Source organism: Eutrigla gurnardus (genome assembly GCF_963514095.1).
Source record: "Eutrigla gurnardus genome assembly, chromosome: 15".
Taxonomy (NCBI): domain Eukaryota; kingdom Metazoa; phylum Chordata; class Actinopteri; order Perciformes; family Triglidae; genus Eutrigla; species Eutrigla gurnardus.
Genome location: NC_139938.1, coordinates 20,717,111 through 20,738,426, shown reverse-complemented (window position 1 = coordinate 20,738,426; position 21,316 = coordinate 20,717,111). Strand labels below are relative to the sequence as shown.

Genomic DNA, 21,316 nt, shown 5'->3' with positions numbered 1-21,316 from the left:
GATCTGGATCCATCTGGATTCCAGTGTTCAGTACAGTTCAAGGTGGACCATGAGACCAGGGTTGGACTAGAACCTCCCGAAGCTGACTAAGAGGTTTAGAATCTCTCAAACACAACCGACAATTTAGTTTCTGTCACATTGAAGCTTACGTACGAAGTCTGTCTCTCCCTCCCTCTCTCTCTCTCTCTCTCTCTCTCCCTCTCTCTCCCTCTCTCTCTCCCTCCCTGTAAACCCAATATCCTCTGAGGCCTGGGGGGGTTTAGAGTGTGACGGTGGAGCAGAGGCAGGAAGAGAGAGACTGCATTATCCACATCAAAGAACCAGAGTTAACAGCCATAATCAATGCTTCCCCATTACGCACTCCATTCGGCCTCTCTCTCTCTCTCTCTCTCTCTCTCTCTCTCTCTCTCTCTCTCTCTCTCTCTTTATTTGCATGAATGGAAGGATGATATTAATATTGGCAAAGAAAAAAAATCAACAAAAAAGGTGGCAAAATCAGAAAAAAACGGAGCCGAGAGAGGGGGGCAAAATTCAGAGAGAAAGAAATCTCAAATGTGCGACTTTATAATATATATAGTAAAATGACTGGATGTTTGCAGTTGCTATGACAACTAGTGAAAGCTACCGCTAGCATCTTAGCAAGATCAATAAATAAATAAAAATAAATCAAGATCAATCAACACCCATAAGATGACAATTTGACCTCATATAAATAAAAGCAACAATACGGTGCTGCAGAACACTAAACTATTAATAAACTTTGGACACGTTCACACCTGAAGGAGAAACTTAGTTCACTTCTGGTAAATTTGCGTGAATGGATGCTAATCACCATCATGAAGAACGATTAAACGGTTAAAAAACAAACAATGATGCGAAATGACTCTCAGCCTTTCTGCCCTTATTGACCCCCTCGGCCCCACAGAGCCAAGCCCATCGACCCCTCTCCCCCAGAAACCAGGTCCCGTGCCCGGGGTCAGCGACCACCGAAGCCCCCTGCCTGGCTGTGGGGTCGACGCCCCCCCTCCCTCCAAGGCTGCGGCTCACACTGATGCTAATCCAACAGCACTACAGTAGAATTTAGAGTTAATCCCGTTCATCTAGATCTGACAATTTTAATGAAATGAAAAAAATTAACATGATCCACGTATAAAAATGCTCAGCACCATATAAAATCAAGACCTTCTTAACACCAACAGCCAGCCACCAGGGGGCGATCCAGATGTTGTGAGTGAGAAGCTTTCGTGGATGAACGAAGGCGCGCCGCAGAAGAATCTTATTTTGAGTTTTGACGTGCAGGAATGTAGCCAAACATACAAATATTGCCCTTATTAAATTAATTATATTTTTGGCCCGACCTCGATCTGCTGCTACGCATATAACAGCTTAGCCCTCTCGGGTTGCCAGATCTGGCTGTCTGGCTGCATCTAATCAGTCTGGATACTTTGAGTTTTCCACAAGTCATGGCGGTGCTCTCTCACTCTCTCCCTCCCTCTGCCAGGAAACGCCTCGACAGCTCTTCATCCGTTGATTACGCTTCTCAATAACTCAAAGTCTCACGTTCATTTGATGGCGCGACCAAAGGTCACATGGTGTCGTTTTCTTCTAGTGGATAACAGATAATCCTTCTCAATTAGTTGCCGTTTGAACCACTTAAGCCACTAAGATGTAGATTAATATCTGGATCTGGACTCTCCTGGGTTCCACCGTTGGACCACACAGATCACGTGACCAATTACTATTCGTCCTCAGGGGGTAAATTAACGTTTTGTGCCAGATTTCATGGCAATCCATTCAAAAGGTGTTGCGACATTTCACTTCGAAATAAACTCGAGGTGTGAAAATTTGAAGATCGATTCAGTGACGGAACGTAAATCGGGAGTTCGGAAACATCGTTCCCCATAACGCCGAAACACGTCGAGAATCACATGTGCATTCGAATAGTTGACAGGTTGAATCGTAAACGCACCACTTTCCTTCACTAGCGAAAAAAGCCACTGGGTTTACCGAAGTCATTGGCGTTCATCCTCTGGAGACTATGAGTGTTTCTTCAACATGTCATGGCGATACATCTCGTAAACCAGAAGTTAACGTAATGCGTCAACTGTTGCATTAATGGTTTTTTTGCACCCCAAACATAACGATTGCGATCGTGCCGAGACCCCCCCCCCCCCACTCTCTCTCTAGGAGGTATAGACTCCTCACTCTAGGAGGTCTAGAGTCCTCACTCTAGGAGGTCTCATTCTGGTTGGTTTATTTCCAAAACAGAGTGTGATTGCCGTGTTCAGATATGCTCAAACGAACCGGTCTAGCGGGGATACGCTCCAGGTTTTTGGGAACAACGAGCTAGCTCTGAATACACCCTCAAACATTTAGCTAATGAGCAAATCAAAACAAAAACAAAACAAACAAACACGCGACCATAGGATTTGTAGTATTTGACACGGGACGTTAGCTATGTGTTCTCGGATTTGTCATGCGTCATTAGAAAACGTAATCCAGAAAACGTTATCCACGATGCCGTTTCTTCGCGTGGGTTCGTGATCTCTCGGAGACCAAGCTAAAATTATGCATTTCTGTTTTTAAGAATAAGACGTCCGATTTTTTGTCAGGAAATCTCCTCCGACATGTTTTAGATCAACATCCTGGTGTTCAGGAGAAAAAGGTGCACCGAGTGACCTGATGCATAACGAAGTTACACTGTAAAGAGATACGGTGAGCCTAGGAAGGCTCCTCCCTCTCTCTCTCTCTCTCTCTCTCTATCTCCCCGTCTCTCTCCCTCTCTCTCTCTCTCTCTCTATCACCCCCCACCTCTCTCTCTCTCTTTCACTTTTAATGTCTCGGCTCTGGTTTGTTTCACTTAATTCTATCTCCTCATCTCCTGATCCATCCATCAGTGTCTCTTCGTCTTCTCCCACACACCCTCTTCCTCTCTCATCCCTCCTCCTCCTCCTCCGCCTCCTTCTCTCACGTCGTGTCTCTGCAGCTCATTTTCACTCCCATCATCCTCTCTCTCTCTCTCTCTCTCTCTCGATGAGTGAATGAGTGAGTGTGGGCGAGCGGGCAGAGCTGCTGATGCACTCCTGGTCATTAATAAAAGTTTTATACACAGTCAGGAAATGCATTTGAGCCCCGGTGGCTGGAGCTCCTCTCAGACGCACAGGAAATGGGCGCTTGGCTGACAGCCAATCCTGCTATTTCAGGTTTTTTTTTTTGCTGTTGTCCGGAGCCAATCAAGCCGGGCCTCGGCCAGTTAATGGAACCGATATCTTCTTCTTTTTCTTCTTCTTCTTCTTCTTCTTCTTCTTCTTCTTCTTCTGCTTCTGCTTCTTCTACTTGCTTGCTAATTAACAAAAAACACCTTTCTTTTTAAGAAGGCATTTTAGTAAACTTTGTTCTCTTTTTTTCTTAAAGGTGTTTTTATGCTTGTTTTACACTTTGTTTAGTAGAACTTTGAGGGTGGGCCGGGTCCTAATCCCTCCGACTCACTCACCCGCTGTTTCGGGGGAAGAAGAAGCTAGCTAGCTAGCTAGCTAGCTAACTAACCAGCCAGCCGTACACTAGTTGTTTAGCTAGCTTGCTAATTCCATCATTGTTTAGTGTTTAGTGACAAACGCCTCACTTCACTCCCCACCACTATGACTAGCTAGCCAACTAGCTAACTAGCCAGTGAGCTGCGGCAACATTTTCCGGCTCTATTGTCACCATAGCAACAACAACAATTGGCATTTTTGTTTTGCACTTCTTAAAATGACAACAGGAAGCGGTTCGACGTCCCACTCCCATTAAACACGACGCTAACGTCCGCCGTGACATCATGCCACATAAAAACATCCGCTGAGAGTCGGCATCCTGTAATGTGTTGTGTAAGTGGACACCCATGGGTGCTTCGCTTCTTGGGTGGGACGCCTCCACCCCCCTGTTACTGCAGCACAATGACACACACACACACACACACACACACACACACACACACACACACACACACACAACAGTGTGTGTTGAGAGCAGGACGCCGGCAGAAATGAATGACTTTGTCAGCTGGATGCTGTTAACCAGGCCATTTGACATTGATCCCTGCCTGACCCAGAACATCGCCCCATCTCTCCCCCTCAAGTTGCTGTTGCTTTGCAAAGTTGCAGCAATAATTTCAGGGAGATCTGTTCCACAGAGAAGATGATCAAAACGTAGCACTGAACACAACGTATGGCTGAGTCACTAGCAGACACAAACCATAAAAGAACTGGACGAATTGTCAAATTTCACCTGATGATGGAACGTCTGTAACGATCGTCATGGCAACACATCATACGAGACAACAAGGTATCTGTCGTATTTATGTCTGGATGACCTTATTTGGAGTGTTGATGGAGCAGCTACAATGTTAGCATAGCCTAGCACCCATCAACCAGACTCCATTCAGAAAACCAGCGTTTTAAAAGTAGTTAGCTTGTGGTTTTGCAGACAGACCTAACAAAGCATGACTTTACACTTTTTACTGATCACCAACATTATGGAGCATCCTTTTCATCTGGTTATTGATATTAAATCACAGATAAATACTTTATTCTGGGTTCCTTCAGCTAAACCAAGTAAACCAGGTAAACCAGCCCACGTGGGTCTTGCTAGATCCAGTGATGTCATGAACCCGGGGTCTGGATTCCTGGTGGATCTGGGACTTCAACACGTACAAAGCAGCAACAGTGGTAATTGCAGCCGTGACGGAGGAGACCTGGTTGGGGTGTACTTGGAGGGAAGCCCCGCCTCCTTTCTGGGTGATGGGTGAAATAAAAGTAGATTCAGATGAATCCTGGTTCCTAACTTTGTATCCTCTTTCTATTAAATAAAACACGTCAGTCTTTGAGTAAAATGTTTTAAAATCACTGATTCCTTTTTAGATAATCACATTTTCGTTTGTCTTGATTCCCCCTCAGTGTGTCTCTATCAGCAGTTTGTTTCATCTCAGATATTTTCCTCAACAGGAAACAGACCCCCCCCCCCCCCCCCCCCTTCCCTCCCCATTAGAGACCAGTGTCCGGTTACTTTAATGTGTGTGCGTGTGTGTGTGTTTGTGTGTCTTGCTTTAGTCCGGATGGTTGCAAGTTGCTGAGTAAGGGCACGGACCAAAAGAGACAAAAGCACATGCACGTGCACATGCTTGAGCATTCACACACACACACACACACACACACACACACACATGCAGACAGAGGAAGAGGTTCATATTACATATCATGCAGCATATTGTCAGTGATGTCACTTCATGGAACGAACAAACGAATGAATGAATGAAAGTCTCACTGAGGAGTGTTGGAGATTAAAAGATAAATTTGCTAATTCACACGTCACAACTCCATGTAAGGAGAGAGAGAGAGCAGAACGAGGTTTCACACGCATACACACGATCAAATTCCTTTAAAAAACAAAGAAACTGTCCCGTTAGAGATGCAGCCATGTCTCAGCTCTTTAATGGGACGTTCTGGGATACTTGTTCATATGTAAAGTCGGGAAAAATGACTTGTGAGACTTGTTTAATGTTGTTAAGTCACAGACTTGAAGTGTGCAATGTTGTTGTTATTGTTCTTATGGGTAGATCACCATCACTGTTGAAACAGAAGTGACCTGTCAATCAGCAGGTAAGCCCCGCCCCCTAAAGCATCCCCTGCTTTCTGGTCTGTTGGACTCTAAATGGACCATAATGTACTAAATGAACATCATGCTGGATTGAAGAAGACTTAAAACTAGATATTGAGACCATAAACTCATGTTTACAATGTTTACTGAGATAATACATCAAGAGAGAAGTAGGACCATTTTCTCATACACTTCTATACAACCAGAGAGTAGTCGCCCCCTGGTGGCCAGCAGAGAGAATTCAGCTTTAAAGGCACTTCGGCATTTGGCTTCACTTTTCCACAATCGGATTGTCGATTGAAAATGTGATGAAGTCTGATGTTTAAATCAACATTTGTTTGTCTGCTTCTTCATATTCATGAAGCAGAGTGAGATGAATTCAGAGGGAGGGGTGTGTGTGTGTGTCTGTGTGTGTGTGTGTGAGTGAGAGAGAGAGAGAGAGAGAGAGAGAGAGAGAGAGAGAGAGAGAGAGAGCGAGCATCCAGCTCTCAGTCATTCATCCCTCGGCGAGAGGAGAGGAAACTACAGCAGGACGAGGACAGAAAACAGCTTTTTAACAGGAAAAATAAAAGAAAGGACGATTGTGTTCTTCTTCAAGGCGTTAAATCTTCATCATCATCATCATCATCATCATCATCATCATCATCATCATCATTATCATCATCTCTAAAGAGCTCGGAGATACTTCCCCTCAGTCTTCTCTCCTCCTGCAGCCCGAAGACCCTCTGAGACCTGCAAAAGACCACAAGTCCTGACGAGACCACCTCCTGCACAACTTGGGGGGATCTTAACAAGTCAGAGAGAGAGAGAGAGAGAGACAGAGAGAGAGAGAGAGAGAGAGAGAGAGAGAGAGAGAGAGAGAGAGAGAGTGGAGATGCATCGCGTGTAAAAATCAAAAAGAGACTTGTTGGGTCTTTTCTTCGGGAGGTGAAGGATATCAGAGCGCTCCGGGAAGAGGAGGAGGAGGAGGAGGAGGGGGAGGAGGAGGGCGTCACGCTGAGAGAGAGAGAGAGAGAGAGAGAGAGAGAGAGAGAGAGAGAGAGAGAGAGAGAGAGAGAGAGAGAGAGAGAGAGAGAGAGAGCATCCTCCCAGCCTCGCCGACACACACCCAGACGACGACGGTCTGATGAACCGGTGTCCGTGGATTTCGCAGAAGTGTTTCCTGCAGCAGTATAAAGTGAAACTCCATTAAAAGGTCCGGATCGATTTCTTCGCCGGGCTTGCGCAGGCGCACTAAGACGTCTCTCTCCAACGGGGAGGGGTGGGGGGGCGTGCGGGGTTTCGTTGAGAGTTGATCTGTCGCACGGACTCCCCGGGACGCCGCCGCAGGATGGATCTCCCACCAATCAGAGGTGAGCATTCATTCATCCCGTCGCCATCCGACTACTGATGCTCCGCGTGACCTTGGGATGGAAAAGTTTGATTTATTTGAATTTATTGATTTTTTAATACGAACTAAGGAATAATTAATTTGAGTAGTTTTGCTCATGGAAGCCCTTTTATTGGTATTATAACAGATTTAAAAGGCATTTTTTTTGTTCATGATTTTGCAAAAAGTTATGTCCTGTTTTTTAATGCAACCTAAAGATTCCACGCCAGTTGGGATCAGGATAAAGTTGTTTTCTTTACTGCAAATAAACGAGCTAAAGAGTCCAAACTCCAGAGAAGATGGTTGAAGATGAATCAGGAGACCTGGTGGGTTTCAGGTCAGTCCTCCATGGTGGAGTCACTGCTCCGTTTCTCTGTTTCTGTCTGGTTGCTGGTCAGTTAATCAGCTGTGATAAATGTTGGGGCTGCCGATGGAGGAATCATGTAAATGTTGACTGTTGGAGAAAGTTGGAGGCAACTTTCAGCTAAACGTTGGCATCGTCTGAACTCATTTCTCAACTCCTACATGGAACAAAAGTGAAAATATTAACCGACTGTTTGACTGTGTGTGTGTGTGTGTGTGTGTGTGTGTGTGTGTGTGTGTGTGTGTGTGTGTGTATGTGTGTGTGTGTGTGTGTGTGTGTGTGTGATGAGGACATGTGGGGATGGGATTGATTGTCCTCAAGGTCGGATGCAGAATGTCAATACTCATCTCCGCTGGGTGGGACTGGAGGGGTGACGGGGGGTTAACGTGAATGGGATGGGTGGATGGATGGGTGGATAGATGGATGGGTGGATGGATGTGTGGATGGATGGATGGCTGGATGGATGGATGGATGGATGGGTGGAGGGATGGCTGGGTGGATGGCTGGGTGGATGGATGGGTGGATGGATGGGCGGGTGGATAGATGGGTGGATGGATGGGTGGGTGGGTGGATGGATGGATGTATAGATGGGTGGATGATGGATGAGAGTGGACAGCGTGCGTAGCGTGGAGGAATATGGCGGATGGATGAATGGATGATGAAATGGATGGATGGCTTTGGCATGGGGGGAGGAGGGGAGGAGGTGGGGTTCTGCCACAGCGAAGGAGCTAATGCATCGACTAATGCACTATACAACCACAAAGTTGTGGAAACAGAGAAAAGAGAAGGACAGGAAGAGAACGTCACGACTTCTTCCAAGGGAGAACAATAAATAATAATATTAAACTTTATTTATGTTTTAACATGAGTTACAATGTGCATCAGAAGAAAACAACACAGTTTCACAAAAATACTTACAACACAACACACTTCAATAAGAAACAAAGTCTCAAAGACTCCAAAGTCAGACGTACAGTAAAGTTCTTTTCCTTCCGATAGAAAACAGCAGTATTTGCACTTCATACTTTTTACTCTTAATTGGAAGAACTTGAGTCGTCAGCCTTGGCTTTCATTTCCAATCATTCTGGAGGAAATACAATCTGCAGAATGAGAATCAGGACAGAAGGTCAGAGGTCAAAGTGCAGCAGTTAGTGTTTGAGTTTGGACAAAAGGAACAGGGATGGACCTGAAAAATGCCTTTTACACCCAACAGAGATACCTTCTTGTACCTTCTGGGACCTTTGTGTACCTTCTTGTCTTCTACGTTCTTCTCTGTACATTTCTGAACCCAGAGTGAGAAAAATGTACCTCTATGACAGATATGCACAGACTGGAATGTATAGAATAGTTTGGCTGTAGCGATCTGGCATTTTGCACCATTAGGAGACAAAAACATAATTTATTCTTAAATATCTATTATTATTTTTTTTACATCTTTAGATTTTTACGCCTTTTAACATTTGGAGTAAAACACAGCAAAGTTGAATTCACTCGCAAGAATACAACGCTATTGACTGAATAGCACAGCTAGCAGATCGATTGACTTGGTTGGGCAACTATCTAGATCATTTTAAGTAAAAGAGGCCACAAAATTAGATTTTCAAGCAAAGTTTGTTTCAAACTTTGACTAAACAGTGAAAACGTCAGACAGCTGTGTATCTTTAGCCTTTCGGTTACCGTTTTATTTTCGCCAACTGATGCTAAAAGGGTTAGCGTTACTAACATGGCTGCAAAGAAAATGTGATCATAATATGTTGAAGTTCTGTCAAAGGAACTTGTGTTTTCACAACAATAATCTGGAACACTTTTGTTTCTTTGTGCATGTATACAAGCGCTGCTGTTTTAATCTGGATTACACAATACAACAGTGAATGTCCGCAATTTAAACTAAGGACGTTACCAAAGAGAAAACAGTGTCAGTGCCAAAATTGTGAAAGCTCGATGGTAGGAGAAAACTCAGGAGTGTTTGTTAAAGTTAGCTGTTAGCAGCCGGTGGGCGCTCACACGATTTTAAATATAAAGGTCGACGACTTTTTCTGCAGAGCCGATTAGTCGACTGATCAGTTTGATCTCAGGCGTGTTTTCATGCTTTTTTCAGGCTGTTAAAGTGGCATTTTCATGCGTTTGTTTGTGAAGATAACTTTGGTCGAGGAAAGCACAAAACTAGATAAACTAAATAATTCCCCTAAAATCCAATAAAAGAAACAAAGTTTTAAAAAAATTAATCATGCTTTTTAAATTATATTTTAATGTCACTTTTACTGTTCTTATTCTATTTCGATTTTTTACTTCTTATTCAAAATGTTAGTCTTTGCAATTAATGAATTTGCCTCTGTAGAGAACATTGAGTTGCCATGTGCATGCATGCTGCTATACAAATAAACCTGTAAGACTAAATAAAATAGAAATCCCATAAACCATAGAATAAAATCCATAAAAGACAAAACAATTCAACAAGTTTCTGCAGTTGAAAGTTGATCAACTAAAAACTAAAACACAAGTGCAACAGTTTTGTATTTAATTCTATTTTGAATTAAATACAATAATCTATAATGAGTGAATGAGAGATTTCAGATTTTTTTTCTTTGTACCTTTAAAGGTTTATTTCCCTTTAAAACATCGCCGTGGCGTCGTGTTTAGTGATAAAGCTGCTGTTTGGAGCTGTCTGATTATCATCCTGTTCAATCAGCGTCCTGATCTGAAACACCTGATGGATTATCTTGGTGCTCTCTAACAGGGAGGCCGTTAAACACATTTTCAAACTACATTTGTTCCTTTTGTGTGCGAAGAAAACACCTTTAACTCAACCTGTGGTAAACTGGGAGTAAAAGTGTTGCATTTATATTTTTCTTCAGTGCTGTAGATCACTTGTGCTTTTATTTTTGGTGTTTCAGGGATTGGGTTGACTTTAAAACAATGTTTTCAGAATGTCAGTGTTTTCAGAAGAGTCGTGAAGCGCTGCTTCAAAGTAATAATTAAACACAATTATACACAAACCAAAAGGTTCATATGAAACGTCTCAAGAGAACAAAGCAGCAGCCCTCCATGTTCAGGTGCTGAGCTTTTATAGGCGGAGCCTCAGCGGGTTCAGGTGGCCCACCTGGATCCTGTAAGACAAAGAGCAGTGGGCCCCCCTAGTGGACTGGAGGGTTCAGTTACACAGTTAACTGCTGTTTTTGTTGTAGCTGTAATAAATATTATGTTGGAAGCTTATTTAAGTCTCCCTGGAAATCAGCCATGCTGTGTATACAACTAGGGCTTTTATTGTGAAAGCTAAGAAGTATTTTCCGAAATGAATAAATAAATACAATTTAATGCTATGCTCACCTTAAATATATAATTTTTTATGGATTTGTGTTGAGCAGTGCATGATGGTACATAATCCTCGGTTGGTGACCGTTGGTTGGATGCTACTTTTCAAGATGGATTGTGCGATGTTTCCAGTAATTAATCCATGAGTCCAGGATATAGGCTGTAATAATCCCCACAATAGACATTTAGACATCACTACAAACAGGCAGCGAAGTGAAGCCCATGCTGAAGTGCATTAAAGCTGCGTTCTCTCTGCTGGCCACCAGGTGGCGCCTCCTATCTGGTTGTATAGAAGTCTATGAGAAAATGGTCCTACTTCTCTCTTGATGTATTATCTCAGTAAACATTTATGTTAGTTTATGGTCTCAAGCTCTAATTTCAAGTCTTCTTCAATCCAGCATGATGGTCATTTAGTACATTATGGTCCATTTAGAGTCCACCAGACCAGAAAGCAGCGGATGCTTTAGGGGGCGGGGCTTACCTGCTGATTGACAGGTCGCTACCACGCTACCAATGCTAGTTAGCTACTAAGATGACTTTAACACTTAGCTGTAAAGTTGACCTTGAATTATAGAAGCTAACTTTGTTAGCAGCTTCACACCAGAATCCACATGGATCCAGATCCTCTCTGCCGGCTTGTGTTCATCAGATCCACCCGTCGCTTCGCCACAGTCCAAATATGGTCACTTCCTTCTACTGGTTGTAGAAGATCTGGTTGGGTGATGTTGTGATGACTTTGTCTACTTTTTAAACAGTTTATGTTTTCGGGGTCGAGCCGGTTGTCACGTGATAGTCTGGAGTTAATTAATCAGCTACTTCCTCCCAGACTCTCTCACGCTTTCTTTCTCTTTTCTCTCTCTCCACCACTTCCATTCTTATCATCGTTAGTATCTCCATCCATCCCTCCCTCACTCATCCACCCCACCCACCCCACTCCACACCTCCCTCCCTGGACATGCTGGTCTGCAGTGTCTATTTCAGTCTTTCCGTTGGGGGTCAGATTCGGCACATCCGGTATCTCATCCAGTTTACTGTCATTCAATCCCACTGTGCCCCGGGAGCCTCCGGGAGGAAGGCCCCTGGGTCCTAGTGCCCAACGGGTCTCACATACTCTCATGTGTTTCCCAAAAGGCTGAAGAAAACTTGACTATTTGAATCCGTTGCCTTCAACGTTCCTAAATGCAACTCATGATGTTATTCTCCTTTTATGTGATTTGATTCGACCTTGCCTCCTGAAACTTACGTTCCCACGCGACAAAACTGAAGTGGTCCATGAAGGGGATTTGGTCCTCGTAGGGGAGGAGGTCCACTTAGGGAGGTGGTCACAGGAGCTAAGGACTTTCACCCAGGAGACCGTTGTTATTGTCCCGTGTGAAATAAGTTGTTTTTCGATTTTTTCGCTCTTACTTCATCGGCAATGATATGTTGTGGTTTCTTTCTTTTGACAAATGTACTTATTGTAAGTCGCTTTGGACAAAAGCGTCTGCTAAATGCCCCAAATGTAAATGTAATGAGTTCAGTCCATGATGTTCTTTTACTAAACCTAACTATGTTGTTTTAAAGTGTTTGTTTGTTTGTTTGTATTGAACTGCAACCATTTGGTTACTATGGAAACGTAACAGAGAGTGTAGTTTAGTTGTAGGAGGAGTTTAGTTTAGTTTGGGAGGAGGTCCGGGTGGAGGTGTCGGACAACGTATGTGTCTTAGCTTTTTCAGAGCAAATTTTGGTAAATGTATCGCTGCTGAGCTTCACTCGTCCATCATTTTTCCGATAAAGAATCTGTTTCGTCCTCTGGAGACGGAGACGCATACAAGAGTAAATGAGGTGAGAGGAAGGAGAGGGGACGAGGAGAGGGCAACCCCCCTCCTCGGCCGGAGGCGAAGGGTCACCGCAGTCGGCTTTAAATAGCCTGAAACCATGATGTCACTGCTGAGAGATGCAGCGACTCCGCCCGCTAAACTCCATCAGCCATCGGGACGTCAGACGAGCGATCGTCACTGTGAAGTGAAACTTGGTGAAAGTGATCAACGTTGTCAGAAGATGACGAGAAGCTGACGAGAAGCTGACGGACGTGATTGTTATTAGTTGTCATGGTGACAACACATGTTAGCTAGACATATGTCTGGCTAGCTAGCTAGCTAGCTTGTCCTTCGCTGAAGCAGCAGGAAGTGAGGTGGAGGGGGAATTAGACAGTTGAACTCCTTTTCTGTAAACAGTGCAGCATTAAACCATGGTGGAATTAGCAAGGTAGCCAACTAGTGTAGCCTATAGCTGGCTAGGAAGCTAGCTAGCTAGCTAGCTTGTTCGGGGGATGAGGAGTTGGAAACACATCCGCTGACCACCAGCCATTTTTTCCTGTAACCAATGTAGCATTCAAGCATGGTGAAATTTGCAGAGTAGTAAAGCTGGCTAGTTAGCTAGCTCGCTAATTGCCAAACTACAATATACTTTTGTTATGAGAATTTTGTATAACCTCATGATTTTGGTGTTCTTTGTTTAGGTCATGGCCTTAGGGGTCTCGGTAGTTTTACGACTTTGACATCCACGGTGACCTAGGAGGTCCCATGTCCTAGGAGGTCCCATGTCTTAGGAGGCCCCATGTCTTAAAGCAGGCATTGAACTGTCCATGACTTTAAGACATATGCGCTGAACTGTTTATGACTTCAGTATGTATGTGTTGAACTGTTTATGACTTTAGTATTTCCCACTAATGACCAAAAGGCCCTAAAGCCATCATGTAAAGCAGCTAATTGTTATCAGGGGCCCTGTGCACATGATGTCTTGTTCTACATGTTGTCAATGACGCCTTATCTCCTGGACCTTTAAAAGACTCAAACACTGATTTGAGCACTTCCTCTGTAGCATCCTCACACGTTGTTGCATCGTAACTGCTCCTCTTGTACAAGATTGAAGACGTCGACTTTACTTCTGTCTCTGATCTCCTCCTTGGGTGTTTTATTCGTTTACCGACCAATTCTTTTAACAACTTTAATTATGTATTTTTATTCATTATTTTTGAGGAATTTTTGAGGATTTTTAAGGGAAATAATATAGACAGAAGCTTCAGCTAGAAGCCAGCCGTGTGAATGGTGATGGGAGTGTGTGTGTGTGTGTATATATGTGTGTGTGTGTGTGTGTGTGTGTGTGTCAGGGCAGTGATACTCCCACAGCACAAAGGTCTGTCCTCGGGTTTCCTCTTGAAACGCCACCTCTCTCTTTCTTTCTCTCTGACTCTTTGCTTCAACAACATATTAAATTAATAAAAATGAACGAGATAGAAAGCGTGTTTTCCTCTGCGATGTAGGATGGGCGTATCTCATCTTCTTCCTTCCGTCTCCTCTGAGTCACTCATTGTCGGCCATGTTGGACAGAAACAGCTGTTTGTGTCGCTTTTAATGAATTAAAATGTCTTTTATTCAAATAAGGTATGACATTTTAGATTTAGATGAATGAGGACTAATTTCAGACAAAGGCAGCTTTATTGATAAGTCATGCTACCTGGTCCCCCCACAGCTGGACCTCCTTACCTGGTCCCCCCACAGCTGGACCTCCTTACCTGGTCCTCCATAGCTGGACCTCCTTACCTGGCCCTCCATAGCTGGACCTCCTTACCTGGTCCCCCCATAGCTGGACCTCCTTACCTGGTCCCTAGCTGGACCTCCTTACCGGGTCCTCCATAACTGGACCTCCTTACCTGGTCCTCCATAGCTGGACCTCCTTACCTGGTCCCTAGCTGGACCTCCTTATCTGGTCTGTCATAGCTGGACCTCCTTACCTGGTCCTCCATAGCTGGACCTCTTTACCTGGTCCTCCATAGCTGGACCTCTTTACCTGTTCCTCTATAGCTGGACCTCCTTACCTGGTCCCCCATAGCTGGACCTCAACGGAGGGTCGAGCCCCTTTATGAGACTCTCCTTGGAACGCCTGGAGGACAGGAAGAGGTTTTTGTTTTTGTTGTATTTCTACAGTTCTTGGGTTTCACCCCCCCCGGTGACGGATTGCCGGTCTTGGGTTTCACCCCCCCGGCAGCTCCTCTCTTGTTGCTTTCTGGCTGCGTTTTGTCCTGAGGTCACCCTCTATATTTAACTGTACACAACCCAGCGGGATTATTAATCCACATTCAATCAAACTCTCTTTCTGTTTCTTTCTTAACGTTGATCTTATTTTACACGTGAGACGAGTCTCGTTCAATGTCATGCTCAACGCCGGATCCATATTTCTTTTTATGTTTTCTTTTTGTTGTTGTTGTTGTTGTTTGGAGCAGATCATTTATTTGGGTTTGGGGAGTTTTGGGTTTTAGTTATAGTTAGAGCCCTGATTTTTTAACAGTATCACTTGTCTAGTGAACTTTTATGCTGATGATGTGACATCCCAGCATGCATTGGGCTAGAAGACATTGTGATAACAGGGTTGCATGTATGTGTTGCTCAGAGACGTGCTTTTTACATGTTTTTTTACGTGTTTTTTTTGTGTTTTTTACGTGATGGTACATTTTGGTTACCCATAACACCGTCACCACATGGATCTGCAGACACTCTGCAAGACAATCATTCTTAATCTTAACAGGAAGCAATATAACGCCTCTCAAGGGATCTGAATATTACGCTCATATCTACATTTCCATTAGTGGCCGCGTTGCAACGCCGCATTTCCCAGAACTGACGAACCTCCAGATTCTCGATAACTGTCGTCTCCTTACGTTAACAGAGTGAGCCTGTTAAAGTGCATTGATTTCTTCTCAATAATGAATTTGTTTTTATTTTGACACTTCAAACATATATCCTTGAAATGTCTGGTTCACCGATTCAAAATTAATTTTAAAAATAGTCAGGAATGTTCATTCACACACAAATTTGTTCTGTGATTTATAAATAATTGTGATGATTTGTAATTTAAAAAAATGCAAACTGATGCAGATGTCAGGTTGTAATCATCAAACCTGAAGTGTTACAGGTTTATTCTCTCATTCAAACCAGAGCTGCTGCTTGTTTTCTTTTTTTCCTGTGGAGTCTGTGTGAAGTCTCGTCTGCTGGCTTTGAGGAGAGTTAATTAGATTTATGTTATATATGTTAATAGATCAAAATAATTGTCCAAATCCCCATTGATTGTATTGATCATATATTCACGTCAACGTGCCGGAAATCGATCCGTGTCATGTTTCCATTGGAGCCGATAAATAGCATTGCGTCATTCGTCCCGGAAATAAATGCTGATTGTAACAAAAAAACAGACAGAAATCCAGACGTGAGTGGATGTCGTTGTGTTTGTCATCCCGTGGGAAACTTCATTTTAGCCGAAACATGAATCAGAGAATCACGGCTGCATTTACACTGTGGTCGTATATCTGTGTTCGTCCTCTGTCTAATCTCCCGATCGGAGCTGCTTTTATTGCGTTTCCATTTGGCCTCATTACTCTCTCTCTCTCTCTCTCTCTCTCTCTCCCCCCCCCTCGGCCACTTGGCAGGACCGCGGCCTCTTCGTGCACGTTGCCCCGTCGATGGTCTTCCTCTGTCTTCATCACACAAAGAAAACACAGACTTTCCCTCCGCGGCAGCAGATTCGCCGCCGCCGCCGTTCTGATGTCTGAGCAGGAAATCAAATCACTTTGACCTTTTATTTGATTTAATTATTTATTTATTTTTGCTCGTGCACTCGTAAGCAAATTTAGATTTACCTTTTAAGCATTTAGCCGTCTTCCTTGGCATTACTACGTGTACTTATACGCGATCTCCTGCATGTAAACACTGTTGTATCCATAGAGACGCTTTTACAGGTTGTAAACGGTTATGACGCTGTTTAGCTTGTTTGTAGCTTGTTTAGAAGCCGAACGGAACCTTCCCTCTGCTGGCCACCAGGGGGCGACATCTCTCTGGTTGTATAGAAGTCTATGAGAAAATGGTCCTACTTCTCTCTTGATGTATTATCTCAGTAAACATTGTAAACATGAGTTTATGGTCTCAATCTCTAGTTTCAAGTCTTCTTCAATCCAGCATGATGTTCATTTAGTATTATGGTCCATTTAGATTAAAATAGACCAGAAAGCAGGGGATGCTTTGGGGGTCGGGGCTACTGCCAAATATGGTCATTTCCTTTACTGGTTGCAAAAATGATCCAACTATTTTACTTGCGGTTACGTACAGAAGCCAAACACCCGGACGTTGACTCTGGGATTTGACTTTATTGAGGCCGTTACAAACAGTCCACATTTATACCCCGCTGGTGTTTTGGTTTAACAAGTGACCGTGCTAACTGGTGACTCTCTGGTCGCTCGTAGCGACAGCGGTTGTTGAAAACGGAACATGAAGCCGTCCTCGTAACAGCCTTCAATCAATTTGAAATATATCTGTGTTTATTATCTACGCAGACGATTTCCTGACGTTACTACAAGCAACCGAGGATGCGTTGGGCTGGAGGTCACCAATTAACAAGGTCACTTCTTAAACTGAAACACCTGTTGCACTGAAACCAGCATCGTGTTTGAATTCTGTAGAAATTTGAGTCCGAACATGTTTACAATGAGATATGTTTATGCTGGTAACTGTTTTAATTCAATATATAAAGCTTCTTCTTGATGTGTTGGACAAAACAGCACTTTTATAGCAAAAAAGGCCCATAAAGACACCTTTAAGTGCTTTTACGTGGTTTCTTTCTCTCATTAGCCTCAGTAGTGTCACTATGCTGGCTTTGAGATAGAAATTAATCTCAAAATGCAGATAATCTTTACACTTTCTAACAGTCCAACCGTTAACGGTGGCCATTAGAGGAACCACGGCTTCAGCGTTCAACCACGACTGCTGCTTTCCCGGAAACCGCAGACCAAAAAACTCGATGCACTTTATTTTTTCCACCAACCGCTTTTCTAAAATAAGATGTGTTCTCAATGAGATTTTTTTTGTGAATGTGACTGATCCGGTAGCAGCAGCAGCAGATGCTAAATTACAGTGTGGACCTCACGGCCGTGACTCTGGCGGACTGATAATAGCGTTGGCCCGAGTGGTGGAGGATCTCGGCGGTCATGATGACATGGCTGATGGTTTGTGTGGAGGCTGTGCTGCCGGAACTCATCTTTGATCAAGTGCTGCTTCAGTATTTGGATGGTAATAAGCTCCTGTTTGCTGTATGTAACATCATGTCCCCGCTCTTAAAATCCACTTCACATGAGACCAGAGAGCTTTCTGGTTGCATCCGCACCGCTAATAGGAGCGCCGAAGTCCGCGATGAACTCTTAGCTTTTCATTTTGTTGTATACGAATAAATAAACAATTCTATTACATGTTCCATGTAAACACAAGCAGACCTCTGTGATACCGGGTTATCCTCTGTGATACTGGGTTATCCTCTGAAATACTGGGTTGGAATACAGCATCACTAAGGCTCCTCTTCTGTGTGTCTGCAGGTTTATCTGATGTGCCGTGAGCCTTGGGAGCACCTTGCCCCGGCCCTGGCCTGCAGCCCTGGTGCTACCCAGCCTGGCCCACCAGGATGGACCCTGCTCATTCCTTCAGGATGGAGCTGGACGGGCTGGACCTCCAGCAGGTCCCAGTGCTGTCGCTCGAACAGATACGTGCCATACGGGCCAACAACGACTACGTGGAGAGGCCCGTGGCGCTGGAACCGGCGTCCCAGACCGGATTCTTCTATGCCCATGAAGACCGCTACCCTCACGGAGTGTACCCCCACCACCCGCCTTCTTTCCACTCGGCCCTGCCCCGCAGCCAAAGTCAGCAGCAGCATGCTCACCTGTCCCACCTGAGCCGTTCCAGTACCATAAGCTCTTCCATGTCCCGGACCAGTGCCACCTCAGACCAGCGGCTACTAGCCGGTCTGACGCCGTCTCACTCTGGCCTCGGCTCGGTGGTCCGTTCTCAGCCCAAAGGAGAACTCAAGCCTGATGTCTCCTTCGGCAAAGGCCTGACGGAGGACGAGGCCGAGCTCGGCCTCCACTCATTCATCTGCGAGCGGTGCGGTCGCTGTAAGTGCCAAGAGTGCTGTGCGCCGCGCCGCCTACCGTCCTGCTGGGTGTGCGGTCAGCGCTGCCTGTGCTCCGCCGAGAGCGCCGTGGAGTACGGCACCTGCTTGTGCTGCGTGAAAGGCCTGTTCTACCACTGCTCCGCCCAGGACGACGAAGACAACTGCGCCGACCGGCCGTGCTCCTGCGGTCCGGCCCACGCCTGCACCCGCTGGGGCACCATGGGGCTGCTGGCGCTCTGCCTGCCCTGCCTCTGCTGCTACCCCCCCGCCAGGCTGTGCCTTGCCCTGTGCCAGTGTGCCCACGACCGCGGCACGCGCCCTGGTTGCAGGTGCAGCAACACCAACACTGTGTGCCGCAAGATCTCTGCCTCCAATCCGAACCCTGGTCACCCGTCGCTCCGCAGCAAGGCCCTGGAGAAGCCGTTATGACAGGCCTTGACCAGGGGGGGAGGCCGAGTAAATCCACTTCCCCCTCAGCTGTCGCCAAAGCAACGCTGTCGCTGATCAACAGCGCCACAGCCGACGTTGTGATGACAACGCCATTGTGACCCACCTACCTACAACCAACCACTAAACCAACTAACCAACCAACCAACCAACCAACCAACCAACCAACCAACCAACCGTGAAGGGTTATTCACCTTATGTACCTTGAATTTTCTTCATCTCCAGCTCAGGAGGGACCAAAGCTTTACTGTGCCTGTTCACGTTGGAGACTTCATGCCTGAAGAAGAAGAAGCTGTCGGGCTTTACTTCGACGCCGTCTGGACGTGTCTGAAATCTATTTATTTATTACCGACCCTCATTCAACCCTCTGCAAAGGGAAACGCACAGAGCAGCAAGACGGGCGACGGACCAAATCACGAAGGAAAGACGCCTCCGGCAATGTGAACGGTCTATGCCAACAGAGAGAGAGAGAGATTCAGAAGATGCATGGAAGATTACGGAGTTGGACCACAAAGACATTCAGAAGGAAAGCTGCGATGGAGGGCGGATGAATGAATGGATGAGTGAATGAAGAGACGTTGTGCTATGGTGCAGATCTGAACCGGGGGCGAGTCTTTCAACGAAAAAACACCGAGGCACAAAGCGAGAACAAAGACACTTCTGTTACGACAGTTTGACACCAAAAAAAAAAAAAGGGACCATGCACTGTACGAACTGAGAGAATCTCAATGCTATTAAGCTCATTTGTAAAAGGAAAAGCACTGTGAGGTCGATGGGCGATGTTTGGGGGTGGGTTATTTAACCGGAGGGAGGGTGCATCCATTGTCACTAGGCAGCGTGTGTGTGTAAGTGTGTGTGTGTGTGTGTGTCCTCCTACTGTGCAACAACCTGTGTATGTAGAAGCTGTGTGTGTGTTGTTTTGTCAGCAGAAGAAGCCTCCCTTTTCTTATTTTTAGCAGCGCTGCTTCGGTGGAGCTCCGGTCGGGTTTCCTCTCGAAGTCAGTCTGTCGCCGACCCCCCCCCGCCCCCCCCCCCCCCCTACCCCTCCTCCATCCTTCACCCCCCCCTCCTCCCATCCTCCAATCAAATGCTCTTTTTTCTCTCGACCATCTTTGTGCATCGATCTGCACAAAGTATTGTGTACATTAATGACCCTACAGATATTTCTACTCTGTGTGGGCGGAGCCTCTCCCCAGTGGGAGGAGCCTCATAGACCGGCTATATCTTTCTCTCTCTCTCTCTCTCTCTCTGTGGGAGGAGCCTGAACTCACATGACCCGCCCAGGAACAGGGAGCCTCGTTAACCTGCTTTGCTATATATATATATATATATATATAAAAATATTGATGTCAATTTGTTCCAATATCTATGGATTATGGATTTAACCTGTTTGTGCATCTTTAACCAGATCTCACCTGTTAATAATCCGGTTAACGAGGGTCGGCTAGTGGATTAACATCGCTGCCTGGTGATTCAGACCAAAACAAACACAATAAGGACCTTTTTAAAAAGACACAAAAAGAAATAGAAATGCAGCCCAACCCGGCTAACGAGGTGTACCCGCCCGTCTAGAGGGCTAAAAGCCTCCAGATCCTGTCCCACAGAGACCTGATCAAACAGGCAATTAGCTCCATGATAGCTCTTAATGGGCCGGAGAAGAATGGAGGGGAGGGGGGGGGGGGGGGGGGGGGGCTGATAGCTGATGGAGAGAGAGAGAGAGAGAGAGAGAGTGAAGGATGCTGGGAGGAGACGCTACACACTTGGAAAAAAATATGAGTTTGTCGCTTCGACTTCGACACTTCAGGTACAAATTTATGTTAAACATAAATGCAGCGAATCTTCTAGGAAGGAAACAGCTGATAAAGAACTACACACAGCGTCTGGTGTGTGTGTGTGTGTGTGTGTGTGTGTTTTAAGCGTAAGTGTGTGTGTGCATGTGTGATTTGTTAAATGTTACTTTGCTATATTTTTATGTAAATACGGGCTATTAACTCTATAACTATTTTTATTCTGCTTTATTTTGTTTCTATGAGATTGATATGATTATGGCTGTTTGTCCATTATAGTGAACACTTTTATTGACACGCGTGATCCATTCTGCAACTTTTGGGGCCAAAGGCCGACTCTGTTAAAGCCCGTGGTGCGGGTTTGAATCTTTGAATCTTTTATTTAGATTTACATATGAAATAGCTGAGCTTCTTTATTCCAGATTTGTTTTT

General features: G+C 45.0%; 1 protein-coding gene across 1 annotated transcript; it reads left to right on the top strand.

Moving 5' to 3' along the window:
• The first annotated feature begins 6,732 nt into the window (after window positions 1–6,732).
• LOC311025754 (protein sprouty homolog 3) lies at window positions 6,733–20,766 on the top strand. Its single transcript, XM_084028840.1, has 2 exons — window positions 6,733–6,986; window positions 18,076–20,766. The coding sequence occupies exon 2, from the start codon at window positions 18,162–18,164 to the stop codon at window positions 19,077–19,079; it is 918 nt and encodes a 305-aa protein (XP_083884966.1). The 5' UTR covers window positions 6,733–6,986; window positions 18,076–18,161; the 3' UTR covers window positions 19,080–20,766.
• The last annotated feature ends 550 nt before the right edge of the window (window positions 20,767–21,316 follow it).

Excerpts from the sequence above, each read along its gene's own strand:
- LOC311025754 (XM_084028840.1), top strand. The coding sequence starts at position 18,162 with ATGGACCCTGCTCATTCCTTCAGGATGGAGCTGGACGGGCTGGACCTC.